Here is a 20,538-nt window from a genome sequence, read left to right on the forward strand (position 1 = left end):
ACCTTACGACTAAGACTGGTGAACAAATTAATAGCAATATTTATACAAAATTAAATAATGATCCCTATGAGGATATAAAAAAACAAATAACAAAATTAATTAAAAAAAGTTATACTAATAACAATATAAGTAATACAGATAAAAATTTTATTCTGGATCCTAAAAATAATAGAACCCCAAAACTTAATATTAGATTAAAAACACATAAAATAGAAGAAAAGTTTAGACCTATTGTAGACTTTAAATTTTCCATTTTGTATAATCTAGAGCAGTGTTTCTCAACGGGGGCGATATCGCCCCCATGTGGGCGTTTTTTCATGTTGAGGGGGCGATTAGTAACAATTTATATTTTGGGGGGGTGAAAAACAATTTTCTGGGCGATATAGTAAAACATTATATTAAGATTAATTAAATATTTTATTCGTTACATCGTACAATAATTAAACAAATAACATTACACTACTCACTAGTCTATTCAATGCAGTACGAATTTGGCGTTAGCCCTGGCCCACGGCATCGGAATTTTGAAGTGAAGGGGGAGATACTACGTAACGGTTTTATTGAAGGAGGCGATGATTCGTTAGAGGTTGAGAAACACTGATCTAGAGGAATATATAAAACAACAATTATAATCTATAGTATAAAAAATGCTGATACTGTTATTAATAAATTATTGAAATTAAATAAGGAGAATTCAGATTGCTTAATGAGCTTGATATAAAAAATATGTATCCTAGCATAACCTGGTTTATGATAGATAACAGTTTAAAAGACCTTGGTATCCAAAAAAATTTGACAGATTTAATAGAATTTGCTTACAAAAATAATTATTTTGAAGTTGATGGTATGTTTTATAGACAAAAAAATGGTATCAGTATGGGGTCAAAGATGGGGCCAAAATTAGCTGAATTAGTAATGATTGACATCGATAAAAAAATTATTAAAATTAGGGGTATAAAGACAATAATGAGGTATGTAGATGACTATTTAATAGTGTATAATAGAAATCTGATTAATAAAGAAACTATATATAATTTAATAAACAACATAGACAAGGTTATACAGTTTGATATTGAAGAAGAAGTTAATAAGAAAATTAATTATTTAGATATTACCATAGTGAATAATCCTAGAAAATTTGATTTTATAACTTATAAAAAATCTTGTAATGTAAGCAAAACTATTAATTACCATTCTTGTATTCCTGATTACATTAAAAAGAATGCATATATTGTCGAATTAAAAAACATATGTACTAGAATATCTGATAATTATAACATAAATATTAAACTAAAAGAATTAGATACCAAATTCCTTTTGAACGATTACCCAAACTTTATACTTAAAAAATGGAAAACATATTATTTAAAGAATAGATATAATACTAAGTTGAAAACTGATAAAATATATAAGAAGTTTCTATACATTAAAAATATCTTTGAAAAGTGCAGGAAAAGTATTAAGAATCATAATATTTGTTTGGCCCCATCTTTGACCAATAGTATTTCACAAAACATTTGTAAACATATTAATAATAATAGTAAAAATAATTTAGACCCTTTAAAAAAAGCTGGTGTGGTTTATAGAATTGAATGTGACTGTCATAATCCGTGTGTATATATAGGAGAAACCGGGCGTGTACTAGAAACTAGAGTTAAAGAACACGAAGCGGCCATTCGGCTTAAGTATAATAATTCTCCGTGGTTTAACCACATCAATAGTAATAATTGTAATATTAATAGAAACAATGTAAAAATTTTACATATTGAAAAAGATATTTATAAAAGAAAATTCAAAGAACATATAGAAATTAGAAAACAAAATAATAATAATTTAATAAATCAGTCGAAAGGGATGGAAATAAATTATAGCTGGTATAATCTGATAGATGGCGATAGAATAAAATAAATGGTTATGTATTATGACGTCATCACTTGATTACTGTTGTGAAGTGTTGATGGTATACTGATGCTAATGATGTTAAAATTTGTAGTACTTTGGAATTATCTATACAATTGTTTGTCAAAGAATTTTTTAATAATTGGTTGGTTTTAGTATGTTTATAATATACGTGTGTGGAAAGGTTTCTTAAACTTGTAAGTATAAGTATTGTTTAAGATATTACTTGTATTAGCCTTATATTGTTTTGTACAAAAAAGATAATTGTAATTTTTAGGATTTCTACAAATGTGTACAAAGTTTACCACCCCTACCCATGGAAATATCATTGTAATTACCACCAGCGATTATTGTAGGTTTTTTCTCCAAAATTTATAATTTTGGTGTAGATATACATCTATGTCATGTTTTAGTTAAACATTTTACGTTCTTTGTTATTGTTTTAGCACTGAAGACGGACTGGAAAATATTAGACCAGCCCGAAATGCATTTGATTTAGTCTTTACAAAATAAACTTAATTTGCCAATACGACTGCTGTGAGATTGGTGTACCAAGAATAATTTTGGATTACAGAGACTAAAATCGTCATATTAAAAAATACATATAGAACTTAGAAAATTTGAACTAATTGTTCATTAATTATTTTTGAGTGATCAATGTGTAGTATTGCAGTAGAGTTTTGCAAAATATAAAAAAATAAAATCATAAAACTTCTGAATAAGTTATATTGATGTGAAACCTAAAAAATTCCTCGCTACACGCATTCGATTCTGAGCCGAACGAATTCGTTGCCCTTCCAGTCTTTGCTGTAGAAGTGTAGATTCACGTTGTCTACAATTATGAACTGTTCCTTCCTATTCGTGCTGTTGCAGCTCTCCGCATTATTTATCAATCAATCTCAAAAATATTCACCAATAACTATTTCGAATATTTTGTACAATTACCTGCAGAAACGATTCGAAAACCCGCCATAAGTACATACGGCCATCTACCGTTATGGCGTCACTTTTTTAATTCCTCAAAGATTTTGCTAATTAACTAATTATAATTTAATGTCAGTTTTTCAAATATAATAGTAAACTTCAATAATAGATTTTCTTATAGACAGCGTGTGTCGCCATCTAGTGAAGAGACAGAGAGAAATAGACAGACAAAAATCCGTGGCAGTTTTATTTAATTAATAAAAAATCTGTAGGTTTGATTAATGGTAAACATTCCAGGGATCATAAAGATGCTACAGTTAAAGTTTGGTAACGATTGGTTCAGTAGTTTTCACGGTTAGTGGTCACAAACGAAAAATACGTTGTTTCTTTATATAGTAGTATAGATATAGATTCCTTCCAACGTTGCATGATTTGCCTACTTTGCGCCAAAGTTGGGTTCCCTTTTTTTAGTTTGGCGTAAAATATATCATTTGGCGCATAGGCTACTTTTTGCGCTACATATTATTTATAAATATATTAGTCGAATAAAAATGCACTTTAAAATGGTGTTTTGTCATTTTTTATTAGAGACCCAAATAAAACAAAATATTTGTGTTTTTCAAATAAATTTTTGTCTATCTTCTTTATACTGTAATAAATGAATTTATCTATTTCAAAGTAAAAATTGAAAGTGTCTGTAAAAGTAATTTTTTAAAATATCCTTTTTCCTGATAAAGATTTAATACTTATTACTATAATCTAGACTTGTTAATCCTTAAATATACTTGTATATTTAAGGATTAACATGTCTAGATTGGGCCACAAGTATATATAATATACTTGTGGCTCAAAACTCCATGAATTCTTCCAATGTGGCCCAGAAAAACAAAAAGGTTGGACACTCCTGATGTAAAGATTCAAGTGTGGTGGAATGGCATAGGCTGCGTTTCTTTATGCAGCGAAAGTGCAGCGTAAATGACGTCACAAGCAGCTATCGCTACACGTCACTGCATCATAGTTTAGAAACGCTTTCCGCTCGAGCGAAACACGGACGTCATAATGGCCGCGTTTCTTTACGCAGCGCTCGAGAAGCGCTTTACAGCGAACCCTCTGAAACCCGTTTCTAAATGCAGCGCTGCAATGTAACGAACCGTTTCTAAACGTTTGCTGCAAGAGGTCGCTGCAGCGAAGATAAAGCAGCTTTTACGTCCGCTACACGTGTAAAGCAAACGGGACATTCCAATTTTCAACGCTGATCTCAACATTCGTTCCTTTTTTCAACGTTGAGGTAGCGCTGTTGTCAGCGCTGACTCAACACACTCAGCACTCAACAGATATGTTGACTGCTACTTTCCAATGAATTGTGGGTAATTGGTAAGACATTTGAATGGAATCCATCTTGCTGAGAATGGAATTATGGGAACTAAGCACTTCGTACTTGAGTTGGAACATCGTTGATGACGTCAAATTGTTGACTTCAACACTCAACACTCGCGTTGAAAATTGGAATGTCCCGAAAATGGACGCTTGTGTGTATAATACGATATTATGCTGTATAAATAAAAAAGTCGAAGTGACTGTTGATAAAAATATTATGGAAAGATTAAGAAGGATTAAATTTTATGAAATGACTCTGAAAGTTATCTAAAGAATAAGAAAATACTATATTTTAAATATAATTATATATCTTTTATCTCTTTACTTTGTTCACATTTATGGAAAGATAAATGCTCGATTCTTTATATCTCTTTATTTAAATATTGTAGTTCTTTAACTAAAGCACTATTTTCGGCTGTAACTGGAATTAAAGGATAGATTATGACGTCCGTGTTTCGCTCGAGCGGAAAGCGTTTCTAAACTATGATGCAGCGACGTGTAGCGATAACTGCTCGTGACGTCATTTACGCTGCATAAAGAAACACAGCCAAACACGTTGGAAACTCGCACATCTAGCGATTTAGGTTCTCTTCACTTGAACAACTTGTTCACTATACATTTAGAATTCTTGCTTTGTTTGCCAATTACGAATTAATTAAAAAAATTTTGTATTATTTAATAAATTTGTTTTGTCAATATTGATCACAACGCCAATCTGTTTTTATTTTACAATTACTTTATGATGAGAGCCAACCGGCAGCCGAATGGTAAAACCTGTGGTAGTTGGTCGTCAGCTCGCACCTTGTCAACGGACTGGCCTTGTGGGGGTTTCCGGGTTTTCTTCACGTTTGTAACATCTAAATAGGAGCCAGTTTCCCATTAAAGATCTCTAGGGAGACGTTCATGCCATTGGTAGATCACCCATATATGTTGTCGTAAATGATTAAAATCTAAATCTTTATGATGAGACCAAATTAAATTCAAAGTATTGACACAAGACACCACTGTACTGTTCAAATAAATGTTATTTTGTTTTTTTTCATGATCATATATAAAAATTTCATTTTACACAGTACTAAAATATTTATTTTATATACAGTATAAAATCTTTTACCAAAAGTACATACTGTTTACTTCCTTACTACTGTATTATTTTAGATACACTTCAACTATATTCAGTCCAATTGAATAATCAATACCTGTATGCAGTTAAGTTGTATTATGAGCTTATTTCTCTGTATGAAATAGAAAATAAAAATTTTCAACTTTGTATCCGTAAAACCTTTCCACAGAAAGTCTGCTTTATTTTCTTTGACACCATATCCTTCACTGTAATGAAATGATTTATATTTTTAATGATCATTTTATTTTAGTATCAAATATAAATAAAAAATATATTACAGTTGTCCCTCTATAGTCCGACGTTTTTTAATCCGACATGCTCAGTAGTCCGATGCACCTCCCGTCAAGGTACCCATCCCCGTTACGTGTCTGCTTGCACAGAAACATGTTGTGATGTGAATCTCCCCATCCAATTCTTACTCGATGACACACATTTCATGTGTTTTATGTAAGCAGTTCTGTTCAAACAGTTGGAGTAGAGAATATTGTAAGTTACTACTAGCAAAACAATGCGAAATATGTAATTATTTTCGGTAATCCGGACACTTTTGGTAATCTGACACACCTTTGGTCCCATACCTGTTGGATTATCAAGGGACAACTGTATTGGCATAATATGTAGTAGCTATCTATGTGTATGTGTTATGTGTGTGTGTACTTGTATATATTGAAAAAACAAAATTGAAGAACTTTTATCACACTTTTATAGGGTATTTAAACATTATTGTAGGTTTACTCTGTAAAAGTGCAATAAAAGTTCTTCAATTTTGTGTTTTATTTATACTTTAAATGTGTTCTTATCTTATGGTAAATGTCTTGTTGATTTTAATAATGTATTTGAAGATTTGAAAGTCAGATGTGTATTTAATAATTTTATTGTTAAAATTGGGAATTTAATTGTACTTTTATTTTGTACAGTTTAATATGTAACAACTGTATAACAACTGAAGAGCGATGATATGAGTCCGAAATGCATTTTGTTAAAGATATTTAAAAAGAATAAAAAAGAGTTCTAACCAGGGCTGTGGAGTCATGTAAAAATCTACCGACTCCAACTCCGACTCTTCCATACCATCTGACTCCAACTCCGACTCTTCCATACCATCTGACTCCAACTCCTACCAGGGACGGGGCTTGTTACCGAAAGAGACATGGATATTCTGATGTCATCATGTGACCTCAGAATAAAAGATTCAATAAATAAAGTTCTAATAAAACAGAACGTAGAAACATTTTATTCAAAAGCCTCTAAGTAATGATACAGTCAATATATAAATATGTATTCGATAATTTTTACTTTTTTGGCTGTTATATATAACAAAGGGAAAGTGTAGCGCTCAGTCAAAAAATGTCATCTCCCAAATTTTTACATTTTTGGACTCAGGACACCTTAAAATTTCAAGATATGAAAAAGAATCAAGGTTTTTTTTTTATATGTGTGGATGTTAGACTGTATGAGGGGGCATGATTTTGTTCACCCTGTTTGAAGCCTAATAATTTCTGTGATCAGAATCGGAGTCAGATGGTTTAACACAGGAGTTAGTTATTAAGTGTCAAAGTGGTTGAACTAAATCATATACCCATACACATTCTAACATCTTAGGCGAGAACATCTTAACAGGTTTTACTCTACTATTATAAAATGACAAAAAAGCTTACTTTGAGGGTAGAGAAGTTCAGTTTATTTAATTTTTTTAAATTTTGAACAGTAATAACGTCTAAAATATTCATTAAGAGATATGACACGTGACTCCTTTTATATCTTCACCCTGTCAACCTTTAATTAAAAACAAAAATTTAATACTATTAATGCCCCTTTATATGCAAGCTACAGTGCCACATTTCGTTTCTTAAACTTTATCCATTCTGAGATATTGTTTAATATCTCAGAACAGAAAATAAAGAAATTAAACAAATTAGACACCAACACACACATGCACGCTAATTTTTCCCTTTTATTGACTTTTTTTTAGGGGTTCGGGAGGTCTCCAAACGTGTAGATTTGCAAAAAAATTTGGAGGGTCAAATTTGACACGATTCCATTTTATATACGTAACAAGTTGGAAAGTAAAAATCACCAAAACTCCACGACTCCTACTCCGAGTCCACAGCCTGGTTATAACATTCAGAAGTCATGAAAGTTTGAGAAGAAACATCTATTTAGATTGCTGAAATAATAATTTAATACAAATCCAAATGACAAGCTAAATGATGGATAGTTAAGTTAATTCTTCCACTTTTGCTGATCCTCTCATAATGTTTTTATTTTCTTGAGATCAACAGTTTATAAGTTCACTGCGAGGTTTGGTTGGTACTGGGCTTGGGATGATGTGATTGACAAGATGGATGAAAGGGATCACAGTTCTTGAAATATCAAACACTCCATTGCTCGGCAGTCTTAATTTTTCTTCTGAGTCCTTCAGTAATAAGGTTGGATTTTGGTTGATAGACTGATATAAGAGAATAGAAATATATCAATGATACACAGTTCAGGAAGAAGAGCAGTTTTAACATGAAAGGTTGGACAAGCATGGTTTTAGAAAAATGGTTAGAGAAGCATGTTATGATCCTGAGATGCAGGTTTATATAAATTTTAGTCATAAACCAAACAATTTAATTGGTTCTCAATCCTTCTCTTTTCTCCCCAATTGGTCACCTCTTTGTCTCCAGGTAGAATGAGACCCAACTGAGCCACAAAAAAACATTGCATCTTAATTTTAACCCAACACCACATCTTTGATCTCAGACAATGGGATGTTTAAACAAACTTTGGAACTTTTATTCATATTTCTAAAAGTTTTATTTTCTCTTTAGTCAAAAACTTCTATAAGACATCTTGTGATAATTATTTATTGATTGAAATATTTTATAGCACTCTGACTTTGTGTAATTTTGTCGTACAGTAGAGCCTCGATTATCCGACCCAATTGGGGACTGGGGTTGGTCAGATAATTGAAAAGTCGGATAACTGAAAAGTATGAAAAAATCCATTATTAGTGTAGTATATTATTATATCCCATGTAATTAGTACATCGCTATTAACCTACTTCGCGTTGAATTTTCATCGATGTTAAGCCTAACAAAAATTTTTTAAAATAATAATCGTCGCTATTATATCGTTAAAAATTAGAAAATTAAGCCTCGTTTAAATACTGGCTCCCTTTCATGGTCGAATGAGTGTTGCCAGCTAAAACACGTAAAAATAATATTAAAGTAGCTGAGACATAGCTAAATATTGTAGTGCCACATCACTAGCGGACATTTGAAATTTGCCGACTAGGACTGTTGGTTAATCGAGGTGGCAATTAATCGGGAGTCAGATAATCGAGGCTCTACTGTATTTACAAACACCAAAGCCAAAGTTTGTCTTTCCTGTTCAACATATGAACTCACGTTATTTCACACTCACATCTATTTTTTTTTCTTCACGTCGTGTTTATCTAACAAAATTCCTTTCTCAAGTGGAAAAGTTTTAAACAAACTTTTAATGAGGGTTCAGATTTCGCCTGGAACCTCACATATATTTTTATTAAGGTTTAATGTTTTTAGACTTTTGTAGTGTATGTGGTATAAATTTTATGTGCATTTTCTAATTATGCCTGTGAAGTATATTTGTAGTATATTACCTGGGTGTTTAATAATCTGTAGAAACATCCAACAATCGCCTAAATGATTGGGCTACAATTGCAGTAATTTTAAATAATTAATACAAAGTAATTTACTACTACATTAGGCACCATCTCTTATTAACTAAATTGATAATTCTAATTTTAATAATTAATTAAATAATTTAGAACCATCTGGAAGAAAAGAACTTGCAGCCTCCACTTGCCATGTAGTGTACTTGCCAGTTGCGCCATCCAGACCCCAAGCAAGCCTTCACTTCCAGACGTATTTAAATTTGGATATAACCTTATGTGGTTAATCACAGCGCTGCTGGGGATGACTCCTACATCCACAGCCTAAGAACTGCACCACAGCACTCAGCCAGCAAACATTTAACCCAGCAAGATATATAGGCTATATATAAAAAAGTATAACAATCTCAAAGCCTGAAGAGTATATAGAAACATCTAACGATTGCCTAAATCATAATTATTAATTTAGTTAAGAGATAGCACCTAACGTCTACCTCTATGACAAATTACTTTGTATTAATTATTAAAAATTAGCACAATTGTACCCTGATCATTTAGGCAATTGTTGGATGTTTCTATATAATCATAAGGCTTTGAGATGTGTTATCTAATAATATAAGCCATTGATCACGCTATTTGTATGTCTGTAATTTGTAACCAGTAACAGAATGCCTAGAACGGCCACTACGGGCATCCCTAGCTATTATTTAAATTAACAATAAATTCATTTGATGGGTTGTGACATTACAGCAACCCATTTGAGAGGGGTTGTGACATTACAACAACCCAAAATGCATATGTATAATCTGTGTAAAATTTATACAATAAAGTCTTAAATCACCAAACTGGAGTTGCTGTGGGAAAAATCAACTAATTTTTGGATTTAAAGTGATTTTACAGATATTTAAATTAATTCATTTTATTTATTTTTAATTTTGGTTGGTTTCTGTTTCAATATAAAACCAGGCGTTTTAAATTTTTAAAATTTAATTATTACTTATAGTTTTAATTAACTGGCAACCTAGTTATGTATAAATACAGACAAATACCCAGTGCACCAATACTCATCTGCCAAAGATGAGCTGGACATGCAAGCTTATCAAGTTCGCTGGCATACAGCATACTAGATGCCATGTTAAAAGAATTTCACTGTCTTATTACTATTATTTGCAGTACTTTCATTAAAAGTATAGTTAAAGCATATTTTGACTTCATTTAGAAAATAAAATTTTCTTTACCAGATTCTCTTCTGTTTTTGTTTCCAAATAGTTGCTGATGTTTCCAATTTTTTGCACTTTCAGCTACTGAAGTATGCTTCTTGACGAAACTATTTGCTCTGCATACCATAAATTCAGTATTTCTAAAGTTAGAAAGAAAGAAATAAAAGTTTTGCTTCAATCAAAAATTGAAATAAAAAGCAATTTCATAAACATTTAAACTATTTGTTTATTTGCTAAATGTTTATATTTTTTATTGAATTTTATATTATTATTAATACATTAAATAATAAAATAAGACTCTATAACCAGTAACTCGTGCGAAGAATGGCTAAGCAATAAGAAACAAGTGCTTTCATAACTCCTGGAGTCTTCCTCAGGTTTTCTTAATTCTAAATAAGCTGGATCTTCCAAATTCATTCGAGAATATAAAATTGAACAGTAAGGTGAAGAGTTTTGAATGAAAGAATTTATGCACATGTGTTTTTTGTGTTATCTTTAAATAAGATCAAACACTAAATATCACTGTCAAGTAAACCACTTGAAGTGTTCTGAGTGTGGGTAGTTACTACCCAATACCCAGAACACCTCAAGTGGTTAGAGATGATCGAGATTTCTAAAGCCTACTCCAACCCCACATGCATTAATTTTAGGGAAGAGATGTCTCTATCAATGATGTGGCAGGCCTTACTTGACAGTGATATTTAGTGTTCAATCTTATTTAAAGATGACATTTGAAATGTATGTGCATAAATTCCTTCATTTCAACTCTTCATCTTATTGTTCGATTTTATATTCAAATTTTATATTCTCAAATGAATTTGGAAGATCCAGCTTATTTAGAATTATGAAAACCTGAGGAAGAACCCAGAAGGGGTCATGAAAACATTTATTTCTTATTGGTTATCCGTACTTTGCACCAGTTATTGGTTGTAGAGAGTTTTATTTTATCGTTATCCTAGTGTCGTATGCAGATGTGTACATAAAATAAATTAAAGTACAAAATACAAAATTTACATCAACTAACCCATGAATGCTGATGAATTCTTCTTGAGTTCCATCATTTGTAATATTGGAATATTCTATAAGAATATAAAAGACTTAGTTATATTTACTTTGAAGCTTTTTATACAATCAAACATAGACAACTTTACTAATTAAATAAATATTTCATTCATTGTCAAAAATTAAACTGATATAACATAAAATTAATATTTAATTCATTAAGAAACAAAGTTGACCTGATAGAAATTAAAATATTAAGTATGTAGATCAGACAGTGATTTATGGTATTATACCGTATATAAAAAATTATAAGAAATCTTAAATTGACAATTAAACAATAGAGATTAGACATAGTCTTCTTAGAGATGTTACAGCACTTTCCAGTTATACCCAAAAGATTTGTGTAGAAATCTGAATTCACCAGTAATCCAAAGTAATTTTAATGTTTGTTGAATTTTAAATCAAGTTTGCTGAGAAATTATACAAGTCTTGCATAATTTCTCTGCAGACTTCAAACTTGCATCAACTGATAGGTATTGGATAGGATAAATTCCATCAAATAAAATGTAAAGAAAAGCTATGAAAGAATTGTTCACCAACAATATATAAATAAATTGACAGCAAAGGTGATTAAGACATCAGCCTAATGCTCTGAAGATCTAGGACTGAACCTCGGTGAACATTTTCCCAGGAATTTTTGTGGCAGTCTGTTCCAAATATGTCAAGCCTTGTGTGTTTCAGATTTTTAAACAGAAATAGAGAAATAAACAAAATATCCAATTTAAGTGAACAAAAAGGATAAAACCTTCAAAAGTGCTTAGCAGTAAAACCAGAGGAAAGGAGAAACTAATAATACACCCTCCAAACAACTGTAAACTTAATAAAAAAATCATTTGGAAAAATTACTCAAAAATATAAAAGAAATTAATTTCTTTTTTACAGATATAAATATAAACATACCTTTATTATTTTCACTTGAAAGTCTTAGTTTCTTTGGCAAAGATTTTTCAACATTTTCACTTGAATATTTTGATTTTTCTAATGTAGCCATATCATCTAATATATTTTGAGGTAATTTCTTAGCTTCCAAATTTAATATTTTCTTTATCTGAAATGATAGAAATATTAATTTTATAACAATTCTGTATTTATTTTTAATTTATATTTTTAGTATGTTTTAATAAGATAGTAAGGGCATGCTGTTGAGATTACAGTACAGAGTACTAGAATTTAAATTTATTTATTGGTTAAGGTTATAAACTCAAAAGTTATATATTAAAGCCAAATTATTGCTGGATTACATCAGGCTTTATTACTATTACTATCAATAATTAAATGCTAATAAATCCCAATATAATCTGGCAATCATTTGATTTTATTGTTTGATAATTTTGTTCAGAATTCTTTTATTTTGAAAATATACATGTATTCAATACCAATAAATTTGCCCATCAAGAATAATGAATTATATGATTTTAGTAAAGATAAATGAAACATGTACGTACAATATTTAATTGAAAGCTTTAGTGTATATGACAAAATTCTTTTAAAAATATTTCTTGTAGCTGTATCATTTTTACCAGCGTTAGTATATATGTAATTTTTGTTTTCATAAAAATTATTATTGGTTGAACTCAATGCAGTTTTAAACAAGTTATCTTGATTAGTATGTTTAATGGTTTGTCCAAAATTCTTGACAGTTGTTTCAGGACATCAACTTAATGAAGAGGGAAGTTCATGATATTTTTGTGAAATATAGGAACTGTTCTACTTTCAGCACCGGGGTGAAATCAATGTTGCACTGTCTGAAACCTGTGACCAGTGCGCTCTACGTGTATATATAGTATATCGCTTGACAAACGTTTTTCGAGCGATCTGTTCGCTCTTCTTCAGGTCAACTGAAAATTCCTGGACGGAGTGTATATTATTTGTTGGGATCGGGTGTCGGTTCCGACTGGGTGGGCCTTTTCTGGCATGCGCGGTTGTGTGATGGGGAGGAAACGGTGAATTGGCGTCTAACAGCAATTGCCAGGCCAGAGACAGGGTTAGCTCTTCCTTCCGGTTAACGTAGGTGGTTAGCCGGCCGGCGTTGTAGATAGCCGCGACCTCCAGCCACCTGAGATGCTGTTAATGGGGCGTGTTGACGATGATAGTAGTGTTCTTGAGTTGCGCTTCGATTTCAGGATCCGATGCATATGTGGCCAGGGCTATGGTTAGCCTCCCGTGTCGGATATCCGCTTGGTGTTCACGCAGGCAGGTGTACACCAAGCGGGAATTTTCAGGGAATTTTCAGTCGACCTGAAGAAGAGCGAACAGATCGCTTGAAAATGTTTGTCAAGCGATATACTATATATACGCGTAGAGCACTGGTCACAAATTCCAGATAGTGTAACGTTGATATTTTTGTGATTATTTCTTTGCTTTTAACAAGTGATTATCATGTTCACTGAACATTCAGTGAACATGATAATCACTTGTTTTTAACAAGCATTGTTTTTAACAAACATTGCTTTTAACAAACGATTATCATGTTCACTGAACATTCAGTGAACATGATAATCGTTTGTTAAAAGCAAAGAAATAATCACTACCNATAATCACTTGTTTTTAACAAGCATTGTTTTTAACAAACATTGCTTTTAACAAACGATTATCATGTTCACTGAACATTCAGTGAACATGATAATCGTTTGTTAAAAGCAAAGAAATAATCACTACCATTGATTTTAAACAGAATAAATTACTCCTTCAAAATCAACAAAAATAAAATCTTTACTGCTTTTAATGATAAGAAAATGTGAGATAATCATAGAACCCAAAAGTTGAAGAGCAAGAACAGAGCAATGTTTCAATGTGTGGAAGAATGGAATAACACTTACTGCACAAATTAGGAGCTTGGGCTAATAAAGGTTTGGCAATGATCAGGAACTCCTCCTTTTTTTAGTGTTCTTAGGAATGAGAAACTATGTTGAAGAAGCAGGAATTTGAGATTCCTATGCAAAATTCAGAGGGAAGCCACTCAGCAAATGTAGACTTGAGCAAAATCTTTAATTGAATAAGAAATGTTTTCATCCTGATCTAAGAAACATCATCTTTTAATTTACACAAAATGGATATAACAAATATAAATGCCATTACTATTTAACTTAAACTCAAATATTTTATAATTTTTACAGTTTGAATGTTATTTAAAACCAAACATGACAAATTCAAACAAAAATGTTTAATCCATTAAAAACTAATTTTAAATAATGTTCAAACAATTAAAAGTTGTAAAATATTTGAATTTAATTTAAAAAGCAACAGTATTTATATTTGTTATCTATGAATTATAAGCTGAAGTTGTACTGGAATCAGGACAAAAACATTTTTTATTCAATGAAAGATTTAGCTTCCTGAAGTAAGCATTTTAATATCAATAATAATATAGTGTCAGAAATACATGAAATAGTATTGTAGTTTATTTGGTTTGGTCAAAAAGAAACTAGAAGTATTTTGCTTGTGCTGGAAAAATAAAATATGGTAGGCATGTAGGAGCAGTTATTAATATTTTGCATACAATAGCAGCACAGAGAAGCAACTTCATAAATTCAACTTCAGAATGGGCTCACACCAATGTGTGAGCCCATTCTGAAGTTGCCCCATATTTTTTTAACTTACCTTTTCACATTACCAATAAGGCACACACTTCCAATAAGGCAAAGGTTCTCAAACTTATTTTGATCACCACTCACTCACTAGATTAAAAAAAATCTAATGCCCCATATTTTTTAACTTACCTTTTCACATTACCATCTGTTGAATATCTTAAAAACAGTTATTGCAAATATAATGTTTAAACATGCATTACTATATAGGATAGGATAGATAGGGTGTGACCCATATCCTATTTCTGAGATCAAAGAATGCTTCAATGAGAAGAAATAAAACTCATATTTAATCACAGTCTTCTACTGCCCCCATGAAAGCCTCCAGTGCCCACAAGGGGGCGTTATTGCCCACTTTGAGAAAGGATGCAATAAGGAATAGCATTAAGTCATTGAATTTCTGAAATTAGGGAAAATTAAACCCAGTGAAATTCATTGTCAATTGGTAGCTGTTTATGACAAAAATGATTTGTCAAAATCACAACTCTTCCAATGGGCCAAGAGGTTTCATGCAGGATGGCAGGAAAACTCAAGGCAGACTGTAGATGGCCATCACCAAAGTTAACAGTGCTACAACAAATGCCTTAATCCACAGTAACTGGTCTATCACTTTCACTGAAGTTGCTGACCATTTGCAAATCAGCCCCATGGCCCAGCATTCTCAATAATGTAAGATGTACAGTACTTAATCTATAGAAATTGGATGATGATGTAGAAAAAAAGGTCATGGAATGGGTTTGCAAGCAGCAAGCCATTTTTATTAGAAGGGAATAAAAATCTTGCAAAGTAGTGAGATATCTGCCTTAACCCTGAAGGGAGGAGTGGACTGGCCAGGACTGGTAATATTAGAAACTGTATATTAAAAGTGCTGTTTGTTGAAATTTACAGGTATTTATTACTTATATCAAATGTAATTGACTATACAAATACTTTTCAGTTTATTTTATTTCACTAAACCTTTCATGAAAATTTTTTTAGAATATTAATAACTGACAAATAGTTAGTAAAGTGAGCCATTGGTTCTGATGTAGCCAGACTCAAAATCAAGTTCCAGTCCAATACTGCCTTGGAGAAATATATTGAAAAATATCAAATGATGTGCCAAAAAACTAATTCTGGATTCGTTTTGATTGAACCAAGTATATTTATGTATATTTCTTCCTTCTTAGGCAAGCCTGTCCTTATGTACAGTAATACCCCAAACTTACGCGATAGGTGGGACCGAGCAGTAACCGCATAAGCCGAATTCACGTAAGTCGGGGTATAATTTCGCATATAAATACATACAAATAATTTTTAATTGGGGCCGGAGACTAAAGAAAACTATAATTTAGAAAAAAATGTTTAATAAAATCTTAGATAATACATATGTATAACAAATTAGGCCTATATTATTTTACAATTTTTCACATTTACTTGATTATTACGCCATAATTTTAACACTGTTTCCATCTCAGCAATAATACCGTGACGTTTACGAATGATGCTTGAATTTAAAGATTGAGCATTTTTCACAGCTTCGAGAATTTTTTCTTTGCCTTTTATAATTGTTCTGACCGACAATTCCGGTAGATAAAACTTTTTTGCCAATTCACAAATTTTCATTTTTGTATCGAAGTCTTTAATAATGGGTACGTTCGTAAAGTCAAACGAGTTAAATGTGTTAGTAACAAATCGTTCGAAAAGTCTAACAAAATAGGAATAACGATGACTTCATTCTCGCTTAACTCGTTCGACTTTACGAACGTACCCAATGTTAACTTTACATTCCAAAGATAAAGTTTTTCTTTTCTTGTTTGATGCAGAAGAATTAGTTCTACTTCGTTTGGATGACATAGTAGAGTCTATCAAGTCTCCGTAGATATAACAAACAGAAATAAATAACACAAAATAAATTGTAGCTATGTGTGGATTCTGCGTGACACATCCGAACATGTAAGCTGAACAATAGTGTGGGGGGAGTGAGTAATCAAGGGTTGCGTGGCACTCAAACAAAAGACGAATCGACGAGATTTGAAAATCGCGTAACTCCGGGTTCGCATAAGTCGGGGTATTACTGTATTTCATATGTTTGAATGATGGGCAGTCTTTGGAAGCTTGTAGAAAATAATGGAATAAGAGCTAATTGAGAAAGAAGAAAGATGGATTTGAGAATGGGGACACAAGGAAAGAAGCTGATTTGAAGAATTGAGTCAATCATCGAAGGACTTGAAGAGCTGTTAATGTGACTCCAAAACATTGGCTGTCATTACAATGAGTAAAAATTTCATGCTCTATTTATGCAAATACTATAGGTTGGGAATATAAGTATGATTCACTTTTAACATGTTTGTGATTTTTAACTTTTATTTGTATACAATTGTTTTTCTTTTTAAGTTGCTTGTAACTTAATTTTACTTTGTACACAATAAAGTTGTCTCAAAAAAAGCTCTTTATTTAATTAGGCTTCTAAAGCATGTTTTAACCATTCATTGCTATTGGGCTGCAATTTGAAAAAATTTGTAAACCTTTGTCATCTGTCCATTTTTCCTTAATTTCAAGAATGGAGTTAGATAGATAAAAGGCAAGACCAGATATGGAAACCTTAGCAGCAGGAGGCCCTGATTAACTATATAAAAAACTTCTGATGCAAACTGAAAGTCATGTTATTTCAATTCAAAAATTTTTCCCATATATTGTTAGATAGATGACAGGGACAACTCTATTTTTAAAGAACAAGTATGATGTACAGGGGCAAGCCACTACTAGTTTGAGGTAGAGAACATATATTTTAAAATAAATATATTAAAAATATGATTAAAAATTGCAGCCCAGTATTGTGACAATGTCACAATAAATAATTGCTAATTTTTTTTTGGATTATCCCCACCAGATAAATAAACACTACTGGCTATTCTGTGAGGGCCTGGACTTGACAAAAAATTTTTTGAAAGGAAAAAAATCACAAAGGATGTGATAGTATCTTTTGTCACGGACTTTCTTCCTTGTCCAGAGATGACACATCTGGATGTGTCACCGGGAACTAATAGAAAGAAATCTCTATTAGACATGGACTTTACAATTTACCAAAAAAGAACATGAATAGTGAGGGAGAACCCCCAGAATAAAAGAACAGGATCAAGGATGTCAGAGAGTTCACTCATCATTGAGAGTTGGTTGACCAGTGTTTGCTCCCGTCTTGGATTTACCCCACTATCAACCATCATTGCAGCCTGGGTCAACATGCCATCTTCCTACCTGCCCTTGAGGATCTCTGAGGAACTACTGAAATGTCTAATATCCAGATGAATCTAGAAGCCATCTATATAATCAAGAAACAAGGAACCAGCTTATCAAGTGTATAACAACTACAGGTATTTATCCTCATATGCACAAGTATAAACTCTCTCTCACGCTCTTAACCTTATATGTGTAAACAAATATATGAATAAACAGATATTTATTGATGTTAACCCGGTAGTTGAGCACACTTCTTTTGGGCACGCTGACTCTCAGACAGTCTCCATCTCAAACCTGACTGCCTACAAATGCAACCACTTGTGCAAAACAAAATTAGTGGCTATTAAGATTTCTGTCTGTCCTTGAAAGACACAGTGGCATCAGAATCCTGACATGGCATCAACAAAGTGGTGCCGACCCTTCAGTCCCATGGTATGGAAACATAGGGGACACTTCCTGCATTGTCACAATTCATTAAGAATTTTCTACAGAGCAGTAACAGAATTTTCCTTTGTCTTACACTCAAAATGAGTTTGGCCAGGCCCACAATGGAGGTGGCTAGATGTTAAGGGTGAAGGACAGAGCCTGACATATCTGAGCCAGACCATCCATTAAAAATTGTTGGGGAGTTGTTCATCCAACTTTGATCCAGGATTACCTATAGAAGTAGAATGATGCAAAGTTAACAATTTCCAAGATTGTTACAAACTTGAGAAAATAATGAGAATTTGCTAAGAAAACTATAACAAAGGAATGAAACATGTTTCTTAAAATATTACCAGATATATCAAGCCCTAATATGATCCAGCTATGTAACCATCCTATTGTAGGCCTGGCCAAATCCATAATGAACTTGAAAAGACAAAGCCTTCTTAGTGTCCAAAATACAAAGAATTTAAAATAATTATTGTTTAAAAATTAATAGGTTCATTAAATTAATATTGACCATAAATAAAAATACCTTTTGCTCTTTTTGCATTAAATTTCTTTCATGGTATTTTCTCCTTAATTTCTTTGTTTGAAATTTCATCTTTCTAACCTCATCTTCTGCATTTTTCATAGAATTTAATGCTTTATTTCGACTACTTTGAAATGATTCTATTTCAGGCGCTGAATCACTGTCATCATCGGATTTATTTATATTTTCTTTATCATGTTCAAGTGTATGTTTTTCATTGGATTTCTTCTTAAAAGTTTTCTGATCATCATGAAATACAGAGTGAGATATCATTTTTTTTTATGACAGTATTGAAGATGTAGTGAGTGCTCCGTGACTAGAAATATAGTTCTCTGAATAGGGTACTTCCATATCGTGGCTGTGATTGGCTGCGCGAACTGCCCCTTGGGTATGGGAAGAACCCGGATGGAGGGAATATATAAAATGGAGCACGTCCACGTGGAAAGGACCTTTTTTTTTTTTTTGTTCTTCTGTCGTCCTGAGATTAAGAGCGGTGATACTTACGGTGACCATATTTTTTTTGGGGGGGAAATAAAGGACATATCGAAGAAAATAAAAAACTCTTATAAAATTCATAAGTTTATAACATTTATTACAGTTATGTCACACAGAGCCATAACTAGCCATTCCTGTGCCCTGTGCCAGAATTTGCATTTAGGCCCCTTAATTTATTTGGTTTTGGGAAAATAATAAATCAAATACATTACAATAGATTTTTATTTTAACTTTTTTTTTCGTTTATTAATTTAATTTAAGAAATCCCTTTTCTATACTTTTTGGTTTGTTTTAAGAATATGATCAATACAGGTAACCCCAGTATAACACGGCACTTCTATAGCACGGATTCACTCTGACACGATTCGAGAATTGGGTAAAATCTTCGTACAACATGAAATGTAATAAATTTTTACATACTTAAGTACAGTACTAATAGTTCACGAAAATAATAATTTTCGTGAACTGGTAGTACTTCAGTATGTAAATTTTCTTTTCTTGCATTTTGTCCATACACATGGTCCTTCTCGAAACTTGTTTCAATTTTGCCAGATCTCGACGCTTCTGCTTCTTGTTGCCAGATGTTTTTTCCTTATTCCATAAGTGCTTAGCACCATATAAGGAAAGTAATAAAGATCTTTTAACTAGAAGCAAGCAATCTAAAATTGCATACTTTTTGCAAAAGGTAAAGCATGAATCTGAAGATAATGCAGAAAAATGCTCAGAGGATAACGATAACTTGCCAAAAATAAAACGCTCTTGGTTAATTAATAGTGCTTTTAATGATGACGAAGAAAACATTGTTTAATTTATATTAATATGTATCAATTAAAAAATTTTAATAAAGATATTTATCTTCTAACGTTCCAAAAAATTGCAGTGTTATACGAAACAAAGAACTAGTACGAAAAGGAGGGTTAGGTTCCAAAAATTAAAAAAAAAAACATGCTGTTAAATCCTTATTTAAATCGGATTTATTATTCATTTTTTTTCATAGGTAAAATACTTATTTATTATTTAAGTAAATATTTTACCAG

General features: G+C 31.8%; 2 protein-coding genes across 3 annotated transcripts in view; one reads left to right on the forward strand and one right to left on the reverse strand.

Annotated features, from left to right (window-relative positions):
- LOC111630189 (glyoxylate reductase/hydroxypyruvate reductase-like) overlaps nucleotides 1–20,538 on the forward strand; it is a 103,187-nt gene that overhangs the window by 58,123 nt on the left and 24,526 nt on the right. The window lies entirely within an intron of this gene.
- On the reverse strand, nucleotides 5,218–19,439 carry LOC111630191. The gene is made up of 5 exons (XM_023374254.1): nucleotides 19,010–19,439; nucleotides 12,143–12,290; nucleotides 11,205–11,259; nucleotides 10,199–10,320; nucleotides 5,218–5,529 (listed from the first exon to the last, which is right to left on the reverse strand). Exons 1-5 carry the CDS (start codon nucleotides 19,277–19,279, stop codon nucleotides 5,462–5,464), a joined length of 663 nt encoding a protein of 220 aa, XP_023230022.1. The 5' UTR covers nucleotides 19,280–19,439; the 3' UTR covers nucleotides 5,218–5,461.

This window comes from Centruroides sculpturatus, unplaced genomic scaffold (genome assembly GCF_000671375.1).
Source record: "Centruroides sculpturatus isolate CEXI.00-Female unplaced genomic scaffold, Cexi_2.0 scaffold577, whole genome shotgun sequence".
Classification (NCBI taxonomy): domain Eukaryota; kingdom Metazoa; phylum Arthropoda; class Arachnida; order Scorpiones; family Buthidae; genus Centruroides; species Centruroides sculpturatus.